General features: G+C 47.1%; 1 protein-coding gene across 1 annotated transcript in view; it reads left to right on the forward strand.

Annotated features, from left to right (window-relative positions):
- The window catches only part of NOTCH1 (notch receptor 1), a 93,911-nt gene that overhangs the window by 63,796 nt on the left and 8,737 nt on the right, over positions 1–21,378 (forward strand). Inside the window, exons 17-26 of the mRNA XM_028715869.2 lie at positions 3,833–3,985; positions 4,973–5,201; positions 9,383–9,584; positions 10,351–10,504; positions 11,185–11,369; positions 12,515–12,647; positions 16,088–16,345; positions 17,697–17,809; positions 19,388–19,956; positions 20,678–21,103. Coding sequence (XP_028571702.2) covers positions 3,833–3,985; positions 4,973–5,201; positions 9,383–9,584; positions 10,351–10,504; positions 11,185–11,369; positions 12,515–12,647; positions 16,088–16,345; positions 17,697–17,809; positions 19,388–19,956; positions 20,678–21,103 — 2,422 coding nt within the window. The remainder of the gene's footprint in view (positions 1–3,832; positions 3,986–4,972; positions 5,202–9,382; positions 9,585–10,350; positions 10,505–11,184; positions 11,370–12,514; positions 12,648–16,087; positions 16,346–17,696; positions 17,810–19,387; positions 19,957–20,677; positions 21,104–21,378) is intronic.

Raw genomic sequence — 21,378 nt, forward strand, 5'->3', positions numbered from 1 at the left:
GCCTGAAAGTCTGTCTTAAAGGGGTACACTTCCTCTCTCCCCTTTCCAGCACCTGTTTCTTCTAATGATTTTTTTCAACCGTGGTTTACCATTACACCACAAACCATGGTTAGCACTAGGGAGCCTGTGCTATGTCTGACGCAGGCAGATATTAAGAACATAAGAAGAGCCTGTTTGGTCAGGCCATTGGCCCAGCTTTCTGTTGCCACAGGGGCCAACCTGATGGTCAAATGGGAAGCCTACAAGCAGGACATGAGTGCAACAGCAGGAATAATTATTATTATTATTATTATTATTTATTAGTTATACCCCGCCCATCTGGCTAGGTTTCTCCAGCCACTTTGGGCGGCTTCCAACAGAATATTAAAATACAATAACCTATTAAACATTAAAAGCTTTCCTAAACAGGGCTGCCTTCAGGTGTCTTCTAAAAGTCTGGTAGTTGTTTTTCTCTTTGACATCTGGTGGGAGGGCGTTCCACAGGGCGCATGCCACTATCGAGAAGGCCCTCTGCACAGGACCTCAGTGTTTGGGCAGAACAATGGAGGTGGAGATGCTCCTTCAGGTATACTGGACCGAGACCATTTAGGGCTTTAAAGGTCTGCACCAACACTTTGAATTGTGCTCGGAAACGTAATGGGGGCCAGTGTAGGTCTTTCAAGACCGGTGTTATATGGTCTCGGTGGCCGCTCCCAGTCACCAGTCTAGCTGCCGCATTCTGGATTAGTTGTAGTTTCCGGGTCACCTTCAAAGATTGCCCCACATAGAGCGCATTACAGTAGTCCAAGCGAGAGATAACTAGAGCATTCACCACTCTGGCGAGACAGTCTGCGGGCAGGTAGGGTCTCAGCCTGCGTACCAAATGGAGCTGATAAACAGCTGCCCTGGACACAGAATTGACCTGCACCTCCATGGACAGCTGTGAGTCCAGAATGACTCCCAGGCTGTGCACCTGGTCCTTCAGGGGCACAATTACCCCATTCAGGACCAGGGAGTCCTCCACACCCACCTGCCTCCTATCCCCCCAAAACAGTACTTCTGTCTTGTCAGGATTCAACCTCAATCTGTTAGCCACCATCCATCCTCCAACTGCCTCCAGACACTCACACAGGACCTTCACCGCCTTCACTGGTTCTGATTTGAAAGAGAGGTAGAGCTGGGTATCATTCGCATACTGATGAACACCCAGCCCAACCCTCTGATGATCTCTCCCAGCGGCTGTATGTAGATGTTGAAAAGCATGGGGGAGAGGACAGAACCCTGAGGCACCCCACAAGTGAGAGCCCAGGGTCTGAACACTCACCACCACCACAACTTTCTGAACAGTGTCCCCGGTGTATAACAGTGCCCCCAGCTCCCAGCCCCTCTAGACGGTCCAGAAGGATGTTATGGTCGATGGTGTCAAAAGCCGCTGAGAGATCCAGCAGAATTAGGAAACAGCTCTCACCTTTGTCCCTAGCCCGCAGGAGATCATCGACCAGTGTGACCAAGGCAGTTTCAGTCCCATGATGAGGCCTGAATCCCGACTGGAAGGGATCCAAATGGTCCGCTTCTTCCAGGTGTGCCTGGAGTTGTTCAGCAACCACTCGCTCAATCACCTAGCCCAAGAATGGAAGATTTGAGACTGGGCGATAGTTGGCCATATTGGCAGCATCTAAAGATAGTTTTTTTAAAAAGTGGTTTGATACCACCTCTTTCAGCAGGTCTGGGAAGGCTCCCTCACAGAGGGAAGCATTCACCACCCCGCAGAGCCCATTGCCCAGCCCAGCTTTTATAAGCCAGGATGGGCAAGGATCAAGTAGACAGGTGGTTGGTTTCATTCGTCCAAGCAGCCTGTCCACATCCTCTGAGGTAACAGATTGGAATTGATTCCACTCAACTTGACTAGACAGGGTCTAGCACTCTCCCGCCCCAGCCCTGCTCCCACGGTGGAGTCTACCTCTTCCCAAATCTGAGCAACTTTATCTGCAAAAAACTTTGCAAAATCATTGCAGGAGATCATGTAGCCCGTTCTAGGCCCCGATGGAGCAGGTGTTTCCACTAAATTGCAAACTACCTGAAGGCGCTTCCTGCTGTTTTCTGCAGATGCAATAGAGACGGTGAAGAAAGAATTCTTTGCCGTCGCTACCGCCACTTGGTAGGCTCGACATTGAGCTCTAACCCATGTCCGGTCAGCTTCAGAATGAGTTATCCACCACCAGCACTCTAGCCGTCTCAGTGATTGTTTCATTGCCCTCAGATCCGTGGAAAACCATGGGGCTGTCCGGGCTCCATGCAATCAGAGAGGGTGCTTCAGAGCCAAACAGTCAATAGCCCTGGTTAACTCCACATTCCAGTGGGCCACCAGGGAATCAGCTGAAAGGCCATCAACATGGATAAAGCATCCCCTACCACTCTCTGGAAACCATTTGGATCCATTAAGTGGTGGGGGCGGACTATCCGAATCAGTCCCACCTCCCTACGGAGGGGGAGGGTCGCAGAGAAGTCCAGTTGCATCAGGAAGTGATCTGACCATGGCACTTCTTTAGTTTCACTTTTAGCTAGTGTCAGATCACCAACATCCATAGAGGTGAACACCAGGTCCAAGGCATGTCCGCGGATATGAGTTGGGCCAGACTTATTCAGGGACAGTCCCATGGACGCCATGCTTTCCATGAAGTCCTGAGTGTCCCCTTCTAAGGTTGTGTCGGCATGGATGTTAAAATCCCCTAGGACAACCAAACTAGGTGTCTCCAGGAGAACATCCGCCATGACCTGAAGCAGCTCAGGCAGGGAATCCTTTGTGCAGCGGTGAGGTCGGTACACCAAAAGGAATCCTGTACTGCCCCTATTGCCCAACTTCCAGAACATGCACTCAGAGAACTGGGTCTTCCCAATAGGACGCCTGGTGCAAACTCTTTCCAGCAACTAATATTCCAGCAACTAATATTCGGTAGCATTGCTGCCTCCATCTATGGAGGAAGAGCACAGCCATTGTGGCTAGCAGCCATTGATGGCCTTCTCCATTAATTTGTCCAATCCTCTTTTAAAGCCATTTTAGGTTAGTGGTCATTATTGCTTCCTGTTTGAGTGAGTGCCACAGTTTAAACTATACACTGCGCGAAGAAAGGCTTTCTTTTATCCATCCTGGATATTCAAACACTCAGCTTCATTGGATATCCATGAGTTCTAGTATCCTGAGAAAGGGAGAAAAGCTTTTCTCTGCCCACTTTCTTCATTTGATAAACTTCTGTCATGTCACCTCTTCCTTGGCTTTTTTTTTTGCAAACTAAAAAGCCCCACATGCTGCAAGCTTTCTTAATAGAGGAGCCGCTCCATCCCCTTGATTGTTTTGTTTATTAAATTTGTACTCTATTAATCTTAAGCTTCATTCAGTATCTCAGAAAGACACCTATATTGTGATGAGTGACAGATTTCTTTCTTAGTTTATGGTGCTTTGATCAGCAGAACTGGCACTGTTACAGTTGCCACATAATACCCTTTCCAAATTTGTAAGAGCTCCCATCTTTCAATATGGCGGCACCTACATTTTGGAACTCCTTGCCTATTGATGTCAGGCAGGCACTTTCCTTCCTTTACTACCTGCCAAAACCATTTTGTTTAGGCCAGCCTGTCCAGATGTTTAGGAAGTCGGTACAAGTTTTAATCTGTTTTTAATCTATTGTTGTTTTCAATTTTTGTATGTCTTAAAATATCGCTAATTTTCTTAGTGGCAATTTTATTGTTTAATCTTCATAAGCCTCATTTGAGATATTTATTTTTTTAGCAATCAAACTCTATAAATTTTGTGAAATATGTAAAAAATAAATATCCATTCAAATTGCCTTCTCAGGGCAAACCTGTGAGATCGACATCAACGAGTGCGTGAAGAGCCCTTGTCGGAATGGTGCCGCATGTCAGAATACGAATGGTAGCTACTGGTGTGTCTGCAAACCTGGGTTCACAGGCAACACCTGCGAAACGGACGTCGATGACTGCCAGCCTAGTAAGAGCCTCAAGGAGGCTGGGGAGTGGGTTGCCTTAGGAGACCTGGACCCCATCTGCACCATATATTGAAAGCACTGCTGCACATCACTTTAAACAGTCAAGATTTCCCCCAAATAATCCAGGGAGCTGTAGTTTATAAAGGAGTGCTGAGAGTTGTTAAGAGGACCCCTCTATTCCTTCCCAGAGTTCCAATTTCCCAGAGCTCCCTGGGAAGAAGGATTGATTGGAACAGAAAAGAACAGGATGCTGGACTTGATGGGTCATTTGGCCTGATCCTGCATGCTCTTCTGGTGTTCTTAACATGAGGAAAGGGAGGTCTTGTGAAAATTCATTGACATATTGGAATTGTTCTCAAACATAAATATTCTGGAAACTCATTCAGGCTAATAAGATCTCTGCTATGTGAGGATATCATATACCCTTCGAACATAAAATATTTCTGCTTGGTTAATGTAAAAGATGTTCTTCTGGAAAATGATCAAGAAATAGTGTTTAATCTTTTAACTTTTAACTAAGATTCTAATAGCTTAAAATTCGGGTTGGGGGTTGTAGAAGCCTATCTCCTGCTATGTCTGAAAGAACTGAGAACATTTGCTCTGCAGTAACTGTGATATGCTAACTTACTACAAAAGGCTACATCTAAAGCAGGAAAACAGGTTTCATGGGAAAATGGGCATTTTCTGTAATGTTTTGGGAGACTGTTCAGTGATAATGTTCAGCTGTGTACAGTTTGCAGCCATCTGCAGCAGTGTTTCTGTAAGCTTTATCTTTGATTTATTTTGTTTATTATTAACTAGATAAACAAATAACAGGGCACTGAGTTATCTAAGGCTGGGGCGAATTGTGCGTTCAGTTCACACAGAAGGTTTAGGAAAGAATGTGGGAAGTTTTGCAGAGGCCGAGGCAGCCTCAAAAAAATAATTAAAAAAACCACCAGCCCCATGGAATGAGAGTCCATCGCTGCCCCTTTCCCCACTACCTCTAGATCCTTGCCACAACGGCGGGTCCTGCTCCGATGGCATCAATGCCTTTTTCTGTGACTGCCTCGCTGGCTTCCGGGGCCCCAAGTGTGAGGAGGACATTGACGAGTGTGCCAGCAACCCTTGCAAGAATGGCGCCAACTGCACGGACTGTGTCAACAGCTACACCTGTACTTGCCCTTCTGGCTTTAGCGGGATCCACTGCGAGCATAACACCCCCGACTGCACAGAAAGGTAATTCAGGAGCCAGAAATAACGTTGGAAGTCATTTTTTTAAAAAAACACAATGTGCTTGGCTATAGTCATGCTCCTGTGTGTGAGTGGGGATGGTTCATCCCAAGAGAACCAACATTCTGCACACTGCAGTGTTGGTATAAATCACACCCATCACTTGCAAATTTTTATTTTGCACAGTCTATTCTGGTGATGGGCAAGAGGGCTCTGGACCCTAATCAAATGGCCTTAGAATCATAAAGTCGGAAGGGACCCCATGGGTCATCTAGTCCAACCCCCTGCTTTGCCAGAATCTCAACTAAAGCATCCATGACAGATGGCAATCCACACTCTGACTAAAAACCTCTAATGAAAGAGAGTCCACAACCTCCCAAGGGAGTCCGTTCCAATGTCAAACAGCTCTTACTGTAAGTTCTTCCTTAATCTCCTTTCTTGTAGCTTGAAGCCATTGGTTCGAGTCTTGCCCTCCAGAGCAGGAGAAAACAAGCTTGCTGCATCTTCCATGTGACAGCCATTTATATATTTGAAGATAGCTATCATATCCCCTCTCAGTCTCCTCTTTCCCAGGCTAAACATATCCAGCTACTTCAACAGTTCCTCATAAGGCTTTGATTGCAGAGCCTTTATAATCTCCTCTGCACATGCTGCAGCTTGTCAACTTTCTTAAATTATGGCACCCAAAACTGGACACAGTATTCCAGATGTAGTCTGATCAAGGCAGAATAAAAAAAGGCAATGTCTTTTTCTGTGACTGCCTGGTTGGCTTCCGGGGCTGTTACTTCCCTTGATCTGGAGACTATACTTCTGTTGATGCAGCCTAGAATAGCATTAGCTTTTTTTGCTGCTGCATCACAGTGTTGACTCAAGTTCAGCTTGTGGTCCACCAAGACCCATAGACCCATTTCACATGTACTACTGGTAAGCCAGGTGTTCCCTATCTTCTCTTTGTGCAGCTAGTTCTTCCTGCCTAAGTGCAGAACCTGCCATTCATTCTGCAACTGTTGGCTACTTGTGTACACTCTTCCTTTGTGGTTTCCTCTTTCTTCCATTTCTGATACATGCCCTTCTTAAATCTCAGCTCATCTGTAAGCTCCTTATGCAGCCACACCAGTGTTTCTTTAGATACTTCCAACTTTTCTTTCTTGTTTGAATTTTCTGCATTTGGATCTTCAATATTTCATTTAATAAACTCCCACCCATCTTGGACTCCCTACTCTTGAGTATTTCTGACCATGGGATCTCACCCAGTAGCTCCTTAAACTTTTTGAAATCAGCCTTCTTAAAGTCCAGAGTGCCTGTCTCACTATACTCAGCTTTCCCTTGCCTCTGTATCATGAAACCCAGAAGGACACTATTACTTTCTCTCAAGTTTCCAAATGTTTCCACTTCTTTGATCAGTTCCTCCCTGTTGGTGAGGACCAGGTCCAAGATAGATGATGCACTTGTTACTTCTGCCACCTTCTTGGAAATGAAATTGTCAGCAATGCAGTGGAGGAATTTGTTGGACCTTACATTCCTGGCATTGTTTGAGTTCCAACAGATGTGGGGTACTTGAAGTCTCCCATTACTACTTTATCTCTCCTTTTTGAATGTTTAGTAATCTGCTCTAGGAAGGCACCATCCAAGTCTTCAGTCTGACCTGGTGGTCTATAGAAAGCCCCCATAGTAAGATCAGTATTGTTTTTCTCTCCTACAGTTTTTACCCGTATACTCGCAATATGCTTTCCATGCTGCAGGTCATTGATTTATTCACAAGTTTGGACATCCTTTACATATAATGCTACTCCTCCTCCCTTCCTGTTTGGTCTATTCCTTTTGAACAGTTTATGCCCCTCAATTCCTGCATTTCAGTCATGAGTCTCATCCCACCAGGTTTCAGTAATGCTTCCCAGGTCATATTTGCCATCCTGCATTAAAAGCTCCAATTCGTCTTGTTGGTTTCTCATGCTCTGCATTTGTGCAGAGACAACTGGAACCATGAATCATTCCCTCCAGTTGCTTCCTTCCTCTAGTACTTTGCCCTTTAGCAGGGCAAGCACCACCTCAATTTCTTGTGCACCAATGAAGCTACTATCCCCAGTACCAGGTGTTCTTCTGCCACCTGTAATGCTGTCTGCCCTCCCGCTCAGAATCTAGTTGAAAGATCTCCTGATCAGGTATGCTAGACTCTTATCAAACACATTTTTGCCAGCCGCTGTGAGGTACAACCCAGAAGTCCTTCCTCAAAGAAGTGGAGATGGTGATCCAGGAAGCCAAACCCTTCCTGATGACACTAGCTGTACAGCCAGTGGTTTACTTCCAGTATTTTCCTCTTTTCCTGAGCCATGATCTTCAACAGGAAGAAGTGATGAAAAGACAACCTGTGCCCCAAGGCTCTTCAGCTTCCTGCCCAGTCTCATAGTCCCTTGCTATATGTTGAAGTTGTGGTCAGCGGGCTTTATAAGACATGGCAAGTTCTCTGTCACATTGCGAATCTTTGCACCTGGAAGACACCTCTTGGGACATCCTGTTTCCTCCGAAAACTATTGCCTCTTGCCACTTACTACCACCAACAGTCTCTTCTTCCTCTGGGGAGTGGCAGGAATCGTTCTGTACACTGTGCTTTCCAAAATCGCCTTGGAGTGTTCTAAGGTCTGCAGCTGCTGTTCTTGAGTCTTCCCCTCTCGTCTCTTCGAGCTGATCTGGATATTACTGGAATAGGTTACAAAGGCAGGAACCTTATGATTCTAGTACTTCCTCCTCCTCCTCTCAACTTGCCTTCTCCAGAATGCAATTCCTTTTCTCGCAAGATCATTTCCTTGGAAGGTAGCAGGTGGATTATCAGCATATTCATTCGTGATCAGTAGCCTTGGATCTGAAAGGGTTAGATCAAGAATGGAAAAAAACCTCCCAAGTCCATCTCCTCCTGTCTATTCCTCCTATTGGGGGTGACAGGAATCATGTGCACTATACCTTTCACAGCTACCTTAGTGTATTCTAAGTTCCGTAACTGCTGTCCTAACTCTTCTGCCCCAGAATCAGTGTCCTAGGTGAGAGCATGGAACCAATTTCGCAGTTCTAATGACACAGCATGGTTCCTGACAGTCCTACTTGTGTGCGTCACGTTCCTCCAGGGGTTGGTCTCTTGCCATGAGCAATCTTCCTCCTCCCTTGGGGCGCCTGTGTTGCTGTTCTGTCACAGTCCACTCAGCTCTATCGCGGAAGTCTGCATCTTGCCCTATACCTCGAAGTGTTGACTATTTGGACCTCTGGTTGTTGTACCTTCTCTTCCAGCAAGCCAACCAGTTTGCACTTGCTACAAGTGTAGCTTTGCAAGTTCTCCTGCAGGAAGACAAACATGGCACAGGTCTTCCTTAACATTAATTTACTTTCATTTATCTTAACTGCATTTATATCCCACCTTTCCTCCAAGGAGCTAAAGTTGGGGTACGTGGTAATCCTTCAGCCCATTTTACCTTCCCCAACAACCTTGTGAGATAGGTTAGAGCTGAGAGAAAGCTGAGAGAAAGATCACCCAGTGAGCTTCATGGCCAAGTGGGGCGGCCATTTGAACCCTGGTCTCCCAGGTCTGAGTCCAACACTCTAAGCACTATGCCATACTGGATCTTGCTTTGTTGCCCTCTCTGGCTTCTGAGATTTCAGCAGACATTGGCTATGGACTAACTTTGCAGCTGTAGAATCATAAAACTGTAGAGTTGAAGGCACCCTGATGGTCATCTGGTCCAACCCCCTGCAATACAGGAATCTCAACTAAGCATAGAAGCACCCAAAATGCCATTTTTCACTCCTCCCCTAAAAACTTGATATGTCTGAAACCCTGGACAGCTACTGCTGCTGCCAGTCAGTGTAGACACTACTGAGCCAAGTGAACCCCATGGTCTGACTAGGTATAAGCAGCTTCCTATGTAATTCAGCCCTTCATTCAAAATCATGAGATCTAGAATACTATTTTATATTTTGGGGAAAGGCCACATTCTGCATGGAAAGAGTTGGGTTCAATCCCCAATGGCAACTCTGTCAGGCTGGGTAAAACTCCTTGTTTGAAACCCTGGAGAGCCATTGCTGGTGGTGGTCAGTGTACTCTGTACTGTACTAGATGGACCCAGCATTCTGGCTTTTGCTATAAGGCAGCTTCCAACGGAGAGCTTTGATGGCACAGCCAGTTTCCTTCTGCCCCTCAGCTCCTGCTTCAATGGGGGCACGTGTGTGGACGGCATCAACACCTTCACCTGTGTCTGTCCACCTGGCTTCACGGGAATCTACTGCGAGCACGACATCAACGAGTGTGACTCCAAACCCTGCCTGAATGGCGGCACCTGCCAGGATAGCTACGGGACCTACAAGTGCACTTGTCCTCAGGGCTACACTGGCCTCAGTTGTCAGGTAAGGGGGCCAAGACCCCACTGGATCCCAAACCAGTTCTGCCTGCAGAGCCTGACCTTGAGTGGGACTTGCCTTTCCCTGTTCATTTGCTTCTGTCGTTTCACTGGGGGCTTGGGGTGGGTGGGCTCACAGAGTGAGGAGCAAATGGCTGAAGTGTTGAGGTCAGAGCAGAGAGGCAGCAGCCCTGGTTTGCACCCGGCACAAACTCATGGTTTGTTTAGCTTGCCAATGCTTTGTTTGACTGTCTGATCCCCACCTGGCAAACTTAACAGTGGTTCATTTCACCTGGCAACAAACCATGATGTGAAGCCAAGGTACACTGCTGGCTTGAGAATAGGTCAGCATTCTGTGCATTCCCCATCAGCCTTGCTTAACTCTGGTTCTTTGACAACCCCAAAGTCACATGGCAAGAGCAGCTGGGGAAACCAAGCATGGTGAAACAAACTGTGGCCTTGCTTGTCTGTGAGATGGTTTGTGGTTTGCTGAGCCAAACCATGGTTAACACAACAAAACATTGCTTAGCCATGGGAAACCGTGTTGCTGCACTACAACTCCTGTCATCAACATCCATGGCTATGCTGGCTTCCAGGAGTTGGAATCACATGGCACTTGGAAGGGCTGTTGACTCCCCTCCACCCTGGCATCTTCAGGGCCATGTCCTTCAACCAGCTGCGCAGGGTTGAACCCACAAAGCCCCCTCTCTGTACCACCCTACCCTGGCCGTGGTGCTGTTGCACCCACTAACCTTCTGATTCTTCGCCCCCAGAACCTGGTGCGTTGGTGTGACTCCTCGCCCTGCAAGAACGGTGGAAAGTGCTGGCAGACAGACAACTTGTACCGCTGCGAGTGCACCAGTGGCTGGACTGGACTCTACTGTGATGTCCCCAATGTCTCTTGTGAAGTGGCGGCACGGCAGCAAGGTAAGAAGGCCCCATCCTGCTTGCTGTGTTCCCCCTCCTCTGTATTCCCTCTTTGGTCTGTCCTGGGAGCAGACTCTGGCCAGGGCAGGACCCGGTGAGGGGTGACTGACCCCAGCCAGATGCATAGATTGGTGTTTGGCATTTCGTTTTGAAGTGGTTCAGTATTTGATAGTTGTTGCAGTGAGGTGTTTATTGGTTTATATATATATATTTTATATTACAGCTATGTCATACACACACACACACACACAGACAAAATCCGAGCTGCTGTAGTTGCATACATAAACAGATTTCTTCCGGCTCTTAGGGACCAGCTTACACAAATTTAAACAACACAGATAAAATACAAAAAGCTAAAAACATATTTAAAAAATTGTTTTAAAGCAAATTAAACTCCCAACGGGGGACCCCAAAAAGAAGCATATGACAGATGATGATGATGATGATAATGATGATGAACACCATATAGAAACACCCATTTCTTTAAAGACAGTTATTTCCTAAAAGCCTCCTGGAATAAAAACAGTCTTCACCTGTGGAAGTGTGACAAGGAAGGAGCCGGTCTGTCTTCTCTTGGGAGAGTGTTCCATGGTCTGGGAGTAGACATCACTGAGGAAGCGTTCTCCCACACACACACACACCTGTTACTTGTACCTGACCTCCTTCCTATACCTTTGCAGGCGTCGAGGTGGTGCACCTATGCAGGAACTCTGGGCTCTGTGTGGACAGGGGCAACACCCACTCTTGCCAGTGCCAGGCCGGCTACACAGGCAGCTACTGTGAGGAGCAGGTGGATGAGTGCTCCCCCAACCCATGCCAGAACGGGGCCACCTGCACAGACTACCTAGGGGGCTACTCGTGTGAGGTACGGTTGGTGCTCAGAAGGGAGGTGGCATGGGGGGCAGTGGACACAGGGTGAACCCTCCTTTACCTGGGTTTGTGCATTGCCAGCAGAGCTGGGTACATGTCCTGAGATGCGGTGGAACATCAGAACGAAGTACAGGACATCCCTCCATCATAGATATTTCCAGATTGCTAGGTAGTTTACAGCCACCCTGCAAAGAAGCCACAGTTTCCAGGGAAAGGGGTACATCGTAACTTGGTAGCAGAGCATCTCCTATGCCAACAAAAGATCCCAGGTTCACTCCCTGCCAGCACGTCTGGCAAAGCTAGTTAAAAGATGGAGGGCTGTCCTTCATTGGAGGCTTAGAAGCAGAGGTTGGAGGGCCACCTGTCAGGGATGTTTTAGCTGGGATTCCTGCACTGCATGGGGTTGGACTAGATGATTCTTGGGGTCCCTTCCAACTCTACAGTCCTATGATTCGGCAGTCTGGCTGGGTAGAAGGCAGCACCTTTGTCCCTGCTTGTGCCAGCCTCCATTTCCCAGTCAATGCAATGCATTTCAGTGGACAGAGGCAGCCTCATAAGCTCTTGCATGATAGAACATTTGGGCACTTCCCTTGCGGACTTCAAAGCTAGCTGAAATCATAATGCTACTGTAGAGTGGAGGGCACCTAAACATCTTTTGGCTTTTCTTAATGAAAGGCCAAGTAATGCAAGTATTTTTTATTATGTCTAAGCAGCCTTGATAATTGTTTGACCATGAGCTTCAGAAATATTCCCAGCACACCATGCCATGCCCACCCAAAGTCCCCTCCCCAGTCTCAGCCCCCAATTTTTTTCTCCACTTCCCACGGCAAGATTGCACAGTTCAGTCTTGGCCAGTCCTTGTGAACCTGACCCTCCAGCGGCTTGTACGCTTGCAGCTCCTGTGACATTACAGCAGCTCAGGCACTAGCCATTTTTGGTGGGGTGGGTGATTTGAGGATGGTACAGTTTGTCTATTTTTCATCTGATTGCATTTTTTAAAATATACTACAAGTTGGTTTTGGCATTTTCCATTGTGGGCTCCCTTTTGAGGGGCTGCCTTCCAAGGTGGGAAGGAGGAAATCCTCCTACCCCTCTAGAACTCATTTCAACTCGGGAATATTGGACTACCTTTCCTTGTAGTGTGTTGCTGGCTACCACGGGATCAACTGCTCAGAGGAGATCAACGAGTGCCTTTCCCACCCCTGCCAGAACGGAGGGACCTGCATTGACCTCATCAACACCTACAAGTGCTCTTGTCCGCGAGGGACTCAAGGTAAATGTGGGTTTGGGTGGAAGCAGGGGCATGGGCAGGTAGGGAAGGACCCAGTCTTTAGGGGTGTCCCACTTGAACGGGGTGGGGTGGAGGGCTCCAGTTTTTCTATCAGTCTGTTCTGTATTGGCTTAAAAGTCATCAGTTCAGTGGGTGTCTGCTTTTGAATGCAGAAGGTCCCAGGTTCAGTGCTCAGCAGAATCTCCAGGTAGGGCTGGAGAAAGACCCATCCTTCCCTGGTAGAAATCCTGGATTGTTACTCCTGATCAGTGTTGACAGTAGTGAGCTAGATGGATCCAATGGCCTGATTCAGTACAAGGCAGCTTGCTAATGTTCCTATTTAAACCCCAAATTTATTGAAAACCCTGAGGATTGAGATTTTGGTTAAGTGGTCGAGCATGAAGTGCAGGTTGAATGCTGGTTGGGAGACTTTGCATATAGAGCTGACTGAATAGCTTCCGCTTACACACACTTTTGCAAAGGGGTGTTGTATGTGTATGTGTATGTATGTGTGGGAGGGGTATTCAGCAACTTGCCAGGGGAAGGGGCACAGTGTTCTAGCAAGACTTTTTGCAGGGGAAGGGTCTTGCCTTGATTGAAAGTAAAATACATTGCTTCTCCCCACTCGTGTTCCCCTTTGCTGTTTTCATGGGACCTTATTTCAAGGAAGCTGACTGGAATGCCATTGGGTTGGCAGCTGGTTTGTCTTATTTGTGTATTTATGACTATGTTGAACATTCCACCTTTCCTCCAAGACTCTCAGTGCCACCTTTGTAGTTCTCTCCCCTCAGTTCACAAAACAACCCTGTGATGCACATTTGGACAAATACTTCCATGCCTTTGAATCCACCCAAGATGTTGCCCATTGCTATGAATTTGGGAGAGTCTTGAGAGAAAGAAGGAACAAATTGTTTTTATAAAGCTGCTTCACATATGTGCTGCCAAGAGTGTGGAGGCAGGGGTATTGGTTGGCATTTTTGGTGGATGTACCTGGTGGAAATTTTTAGAGAACAAGTGTTTAATTAGAGATAAGTAAAATGACTCATCGGCATGGCATGGCTACATCTGCAGGTGCCCTCAGGTGTGTTGTCAGCGTTACTGAATATGGGTTTAAGTGGGTATCAGGACTTGATGAATAAACCACTAATTGGATTTCTATTAGTAGCTGCACACAGGGTGATAGCTTGCAGTCTGGAAGGACTTAAAATGTGCAAACCTGAAAGAGTGTATTGCCCTTAAATAAAAATTGGTTCACAAATTAAGGCTGGCAAGAGGAACAAAGCATAGATATGCCTCTGCAGGAGAACAGTGGAGCTTCATTTCATTCACTAGTTCCACAGAAAACTAATGATTAGTCCCAAAGGTGCATACTAACTTAGAATTATAGAAGAGTTAGAAGGGACCCTGAGGGTCATCTAGTCCAACCCCCTGCAATGCAGGAATGTCAACTAAAGCATCCAAACTTTGCTTGAAAATCTCTTAAGGAAGGAGAATCTACCACCCTTTGGAGTCAGTTCCACTGTTGAAAAGCTCTTACTTCCTTTCTTTTTAAAATAATTTTTATTAAAGTTTTTCATTGACTACAAAAAACCATGCAGTGTCTCTTTTTTGTTGTTCAGATTATAAAGTCTTTTGGTTTATGTTCAGTGTATGACAATATCCAGAGGGAGGGGGGGAGAAGGGAGGGGAGAAGGTGGGTGATAAACCTACACACTATTTTTTCATTTTTCCAGCTTTTACTTTCTTTCGTTTTTAAAAATAATTTTTATTAAAGATTTTCTTGGTTTACAAAAGTACGTGCATTGTCTCTTTTTCCAGGTTGTGCTTTCTACTGATCAATCACATTTGTTGTGAGACAACCTGTTTCCCCGATGTTGTTGAACTACAACTCCCATCATTCCTAGCTAGCAAGGCCAGAGCTCAGGGATGATGGAAGTTGTAGTCCAACAACATCTGGGGACCCACAGCTTGAGAACTGCTGCATTAGACTGTTGTATACAGTATAAGGATGGGGGAGAGAGGGGGGGTGGGGTGGTAAAACTTACTTTCTTTTGCTTAGTGTATGCTTAGTGTATTTGCTTTTTGTGGCAGTGCCACCTGAGTAGTTTCTCTTTCTACAGTCATACCTCGGGTTAAATATGCTTCAGGTTGAGCGCTTTTGGGTTGCGCTCCGTGGTGACCTGGAAGTAACGGAACGTGTTACTTCCGGGTTTCGCCGCATTTCTCAACCTGTGGGCCCCAGATGTTGTTGAACTACAACTCCCATCATTCCTAGCTAGCAAGGCCAGAGCTCAGGGATGATGGGAGTTGTAGTCCAACAACATCTGGCGACCTACAGGTTGAGAACTGCTGCATTACTGTGTTGCATACAGTATAAGGATGGGGAAGAGAAGGGGGAGAGGGGGGTGGGGTGGTAAAACTTACTTTCTTTTGCTTAGTGTATGCTTAGTGTATTTGCTTTTTGTGGCAGTGCCACCTGAGTAGGTTCTCTTTCTACAGTCATATCTCAGGTTAAATATGCTTCAGGTTGAGCGCTTTTGGGTTGCGCTCTGCGGTGACCCGGAAGTAACGGAACGCGTTACTTCCGGGTTTCGCCGCATGCGCAGACACGGGTTGCATTCGCTTCAGGATGCGAACGGGTATCTGGAACAGATCCCGTTCGTATCCAGAGGTACCATGGTATTCACTTTCTGTATTTCCTTGGTAGTGAGAGAAGTTGGTGGGGCAGAGTTTGGTTGGTTGTCTTTAGTTGGAACAGCTCTTGTTTTCTGATGTTAAGAGCTGATTGACAGTGAAATGGACTCCCTTGGAAGGTGGGGGACTCTCTTTCATTGGAGGTTTTAAGCAGAGGTTGAGTGGCCATCTATCATGGATGCTTTAGTTGATATTCCTGCATTGCAGAGTATATGGCTCTTGGGATCCCTTCCAGCTCTCCAATTCTACCATCAGGAAGTTCTTCCTGATGTTTAGTTGGAATCTCCTTTCTTGTAACTTGAAGCCCTTGGTTTGCTTCCCACCCTCCATTGCAGGAGAAAACAAGCTTGCTCCATCTTCCATATTTGAGGATGGCTATTGTATCTCCTCTCAATTGTCTCTTCTCCAGGCTAAACATACCCAACTCCCTCATAAGGCTTTTCCAAAACCTTCATCATCCTGGTCTCCCTTCTCTGCCCACATTCCAGCTTATCAATAAACTTCTTAAACTGTGGTGCCCAGAACTGGACACAGTACTTGTGGATCACTTAATTAAAATGTGTTTTACAGATGCATACTGTTAAAAGTTTTGGTGTATGTACAGGAATACAGGTTTTCAATTTATTTGTTTTGGGGGGTGCCTCCAGGAAATGTAAAGAAAATGGATCAATGCTAGGCCAAGTTGTAAGCAGGCCTCTTGGGATCCAGCTCACACCTTCTTCTGCTCCCCATCACTCTCCCCACCACAGGAGTGCACTGTGAGATCAACATAGACGACTGCAGCCCACCCTTTGACCCCAACACCTTCGCCCCCAAGTGCTTCAACAACGGGCGGTGTGTGGACCGCGTAGGGGGCTACAGCTGCATCTGCCTGCTGGGCTTCGTTGGGGAGCGCTGTGAGGGTGACGTCAACGAGTGTCTGTCCAACCCTTGTGACCCGTTAGGAACCCAGAACTGTGTGCAGCGCATCAACGACTACGTGTGCGAGTGTCGTCTGGGGTATTCTGGTGAGCACCACAAGGCTCCCCCCCCCCAAAAAAAAAACATGTGGTCTTTGGTGTTTTCCTCCCTCTTGCTTTTTCTCCAAGAATTACTGGCTGATGTTGACAGTAAAGGTATTCTCCAGTCCTAATGCAAACATGCAGTTTAATATAGGTGGTTCATATACCCAAATATTAAAAACCACGAACTGTATCTAGTAAGAATATAAGAAGAGGAGATTTTCAGCTGGATCAGGGCAACTCAGCATCCTTTTCCCGCATTAACCAAACCTGGTGCCACAGTGGGAAGTCCACAAGCAGTACCCAAATGCAACAGCACTTTCTCCTTCTGCGGTTTCCAGCAGCTTGTATTCAGGGGCATTCTGCTCTGACAGTGGAGGGGGAACATAGGCCTTATCCTGCTCCATGTCTTTGCCCCCCCCCCCTTTTAGAGTTTATCTATGCACTGTGTAAAAAGTACTTTTGTTTTCGTTTGCCCTGAATTCTCCCAAGTGCATAGACTATCTTAGCTGGGAGTCCTACTCCCTGCCTTTTCCCACCTGGCCTGTGGGGGAGGGCCAGGGCCCTGCCTGACAACTCCCAGCTACAAAAGATGAGGCTGCTGAACAGACTCTTGTGCTGGGGTATTGCTTAGTGGAGGTTGTTGCTGTTCCTGGTATTAATTTTTTGCAGGCTTGTTTTTAGATCTTATTTTCATTTATGTGGAAATTTTTCGGGTTTGCTGTGTGCTCTCCCCCCCCCCCCCCGTGTTTTATTTATTGTTCGTGGCCATTTTTGTAATTGTGTAATTACATAGTTTTAACTGTGCAAAGGCAGTATACAAATAAAATGATGATAATAGTTAAACTCCTTCCCACAGGAGGCAGTGATGGCCACAAACCTAGACTGCTTTAAAAGAAGATTAGACAGAGGGCTAGAGATTGCTGCTAATCAAGATGGCAATACTCTTGCCTCCACAGATGGAGGCAGAAATGCTTTTGAATACCAGTTGCTTGAAATCACAAGGAGGGGAGAGTTCCCTTGTGCCCAGGTCCCCCAAAGGTATCTGGTTGGCCACTGTGAGAACAGAATGCTGGATTAGATGGCCAGAACCAGCAGGCTCTTCTTAGCTTCTTAATATCTTCAACTTTTCCATTTCTAGAAAAGATACATGGGGTGGAGTGGGCTGCCCTGGTGGCATAGACATCTTCTTTTCAGCCAATAGGTATCCATCAGGGCCCCCCTTAACTAGTAAAAGAGTGTGCACATGAGATTTCAGAGGTGGAGAGATGCAGCTGTTTTACTACAGAGGTCCAGGGGGAAATGTTGGGGGTGACGGCGGGGCAACTTGACAAGGCTTTCTCCATCCCCTTTCCAGGGCGCCACTGTGAGACGGTGGTAGACGGCTGCCGGAACCAGCCCTGCAAGAACGGTGGGACCTGTGCAGTGGCCAGCAACACACAGCACGGCTACATCTGCAGGTGCCCTCCGGTGTGTAGTCAGCTTTTGGTTTTAGGGGACGAGCTGTGGGGTTCAGAGACGGAAGCAGCCTCTTGGGCTGGGTGGAATTATTTACGCCCCTTCCTAGCCAGCATCTGTTTTGGATGCTTAGGAGTTGCTGGATGAGGAAAGGCCATAGTTCGGTTGTAAATCAGCTGTGTTGCATGCAGAAAATCCTAGGTTCAATCCCCAGGTTCAATCCCAGGAAGAGCTGGGCACATCCAGTGAGTCTAAAACCTTGGAGAGCCCCTGCAAGTTAGTGTAGACAATACTGAGCTAGATGGATCAATTGCACTGACTTGGAAGAACATGGCTTCCCATGTTTCTGTTTATTTCATCCCCTTATTCATAACTTTGAGGACTAGAACCTTGCTTTATTCTTAGGAGAAGGGCCATAGTTCAGCAGGTAGTGCATCTGCTCCACACGCAGAAGGTCCCATGTATATATATATGCAACCCTGCCAGGCAAGTGTGGACAGGGGAGCACATGATCTCGGGGGGGGGGGGGAGCACTGATTCTGCTCATCTGAACACTAGGAGACTGTAGCAGCTATCAGTAAAGAGTATGCTGACCTCTACTGACTTCAGCATAAACTGCAAATTTAGGGTTGCAACCAATGCTAGTCCTGCTCAGAGTGGACCCACCAAAATGTGCAGACTTAAGTTAGTAATGCCCATTCTTTAGCTGGGATTCTAGCATTCAGGGGGTTGAGCTAGTTGCACCCCCCCCCCCACCACCACCAGCAGGACAAAAGCAGTAGCCAGACCAACGGCAAAGCAGGTAAAACTTTTGCCACCACGTTCCTGCTTTGCCATGCAGCTGCTCCCCTCTGAAGGGAGATAATGGATAGTTCCTGGAGGAGGACACTGACCAACCCACTGCTGATATAAAACAGTTGGCCTGAGAACAGAGTTTGGGGCAGGTTGGTGGAGCTAAAAGTTGGAGAAATAGTTGGTGAAATCTGCTCATTAGTGGGTAGGAAATCTGCTCATTAGTGGGTGAGTGTATTCTTGGTTTATTATTTGACGATAATTGTTAATGTTGTTTGCTATTTATATAGCAGGTGTGTTTTTTCTTTTCATAAGTATTGTGTTAGACCAGAGCTTTCCAAACTGTATCGTGACACATTAGTGTGTTGGCTGCAGTGTGTAGGTGTCTCACGTGAATACTCCCCATGCTCCTCCTGGGGCTGAAAAGGGGTTAGTTTAACCTCTGGTTTGCTAGGAAAACTGAATTATGGTGTTGCAAAGTGATGCATGCCTAAAAAATGTATCACCAACATGAAAAGTTGGGAAAGCTCTGTGTTAGACAATATATTGATTCCCCCCTTTTCTCTTCCCTTTTGGGAGGAGAATATTTGTGTGTGTGCGTGTATTACTGTGAGTCAATTGGAGACCTTCAAGTAACAAGCAACAAATAAGTTTAACAGATGATGATAATAATAAATAATAATAATAATAATAATAATAATAATAATGACCCCTTGGAGGCCTTCCCACTTTACTCTTCTGTGATTTGATGACTGCCTTTGGAGTAGTCTCAGTCGTTCCACTCTTTGCCCTCTGCAGGACTGGGACGGTGCCACTTGTGAGAACGACGCCCGCGGCTGCGGACCATTGCGGTGCCTGAACGGCGGCACCTGCATCTCCACCCAGAAGAGCTCCAGGTGCCTCTGCCCACTGGGCTTTAGCGGAGCTGCCTGCCAGTTCTCCTCTGGCAGCCCTTGCCACTCCAGCCCCTGCTACAACGGGGGCACCTGCCAGCCTGCCAAGGAGCCACCCCACTACCGCTGCAACTGCCCAGCCCGGTTCAACGGTCTGAACTGCCACATCTTGGACTACGACTTCACAGGTGGCCTTGGCCAGAACATCACTCCACCTTCCTTGGAGGAGAAGTGCGAGATCCCTGTGTGTGCCAGCCACGCCGGCAACAAGATCTGTGACGCCCAGTGCAACAACCACGCTTGCGGCTGGGACGGCGGCGACTGCTCCCTGAATTTCAACGACCCCTGGAAGAACTGCTCCCAGTCCCTCCAGTGCTGGGACTACTTCAACAACGGGCGCTGTGACACCCAGTGCAACAACACCGGCTGCCTGTACGACGGTTTCGACTGCCAGAAGATGGAAGGGCAGTGCAAGTGAGTGGCGTTTAAACTGTTTTTAACATTGGGTCACAATGCACTTTGATATCAAAGTTATGTTTTAATTGTTGTAAGTCCCCACCCTGGGACTTTAGGTGGAAGGGCAGATAATAAAATTGTAGTAGTAGTAATAATAACAATGATGATTTGCTTCTGGGGCTAAAGGATGTGCCCGTTTGCTCTTTTATGATGAGAGTATGTGGAAAGGGCAGGGAGGGCCCAGAAGCAAAAGGTTGTTTCTTCTTTCTTCTACCCCTCCTTCTCCTTCTCCTTCTCCCTCTTCTTCTTCTCATTTTTATTTTTGAGCTACTATTCACCTTCTAAACCATCATCTCAGGGCAATTTACATATAATTTAAACAGTTCAAAAGACAAAGACAACAAATATATGTAAAAACACAAGTGAAATCCAAACCAGTGGGCACTCATGTCAAAAACTCAATTATCCAGCTGAGAAAGCCTTTTGGGGACAAAATGGCCCTTCAACTGTTTCCAAAAAGCACAGATTGTGGAGCTTATCGTATTTCATCAGGGATGCTGCTCCAAAGGACTGGCAGCCACACTAAAGGCCCTGCTCTGAGTGACTATGGGGCTGAAGCAACCAGAATTGTGCACAGTATCCCAAATGTGGCCACATCATAGACTTGTATAATGGCATTATAGATACCGGGCAGTTTTGTTTTCAACTCCTTCTCCTCCTCTCCCCATTGCCTGCGCAGCCCTCTGTACGACCAGTACTGCAAAGACCACTTCTCTGATGGACACTGCGACCAGGGCTGCAACAACGCAGAGTGTGAGTGGGACGGTCTCGACTGTGCCAACAACGTTCCCGAAAAGCTGGCGGACGGCACTTTGGTGGTGGTGGTGCTGACCTCCCCAGAGAACCTAAAGAACAACTCCTTGAACTTCCTGCGGGAGCTCAGCCGCATTCTTCACACCAATGTGGTCTTCAAGAAGGATGAGCAGGGCGAGTACATGATATTCCCCTACTATGGCAAGCCAGAGGAGCTCAAAAAGCACCATATCAAGCGGTCGTTGGTGAGCTGGCCAGATGTGAGTGATGCTGTCTTCAAGATAAGATCTAGGCTGTATGAGACCATCGTTGACAGACGCAGGAGGGAGATGGACCATGTGGACATCTGCGGGTGAGTGGCTCAGCTGGGGCTCTCTGGGAGCAGGGAGAAGGAGGTTGTTGTCTGCAATGACTGGCAGTGACTCTCCAGAATTTCTGGCATGGAGTCTCTCCTGGCCCAACTTGGACATACCATTGGGGCCTTCTGCATACAAAGCAGGTCTCTGTAGCTGAGCCATGGCTCTTCCCCTGAAAACAAAGATTCTGGTCCTCATCATTCTGAAAAATGGGACTGAATTTTATAGGAACCTAGGAAGCTGTCCATCCAAGATTATTGCTTCTTACTCC

This window comes from Podarcis muralis, chromosome Z, assembly GCF_964188315.1.
Source record: "Podarcis muralis chromosome Z, rPodMur119.hap1.1, whole genome shotgun sequence".
Taxonomy (NCBI): domain Eukaryota; kingdom Metazoa; phylum Chordata; class Lepidosauria; order Squamata; family Lacertidae; genus Podarcis; species Podarcis muralis.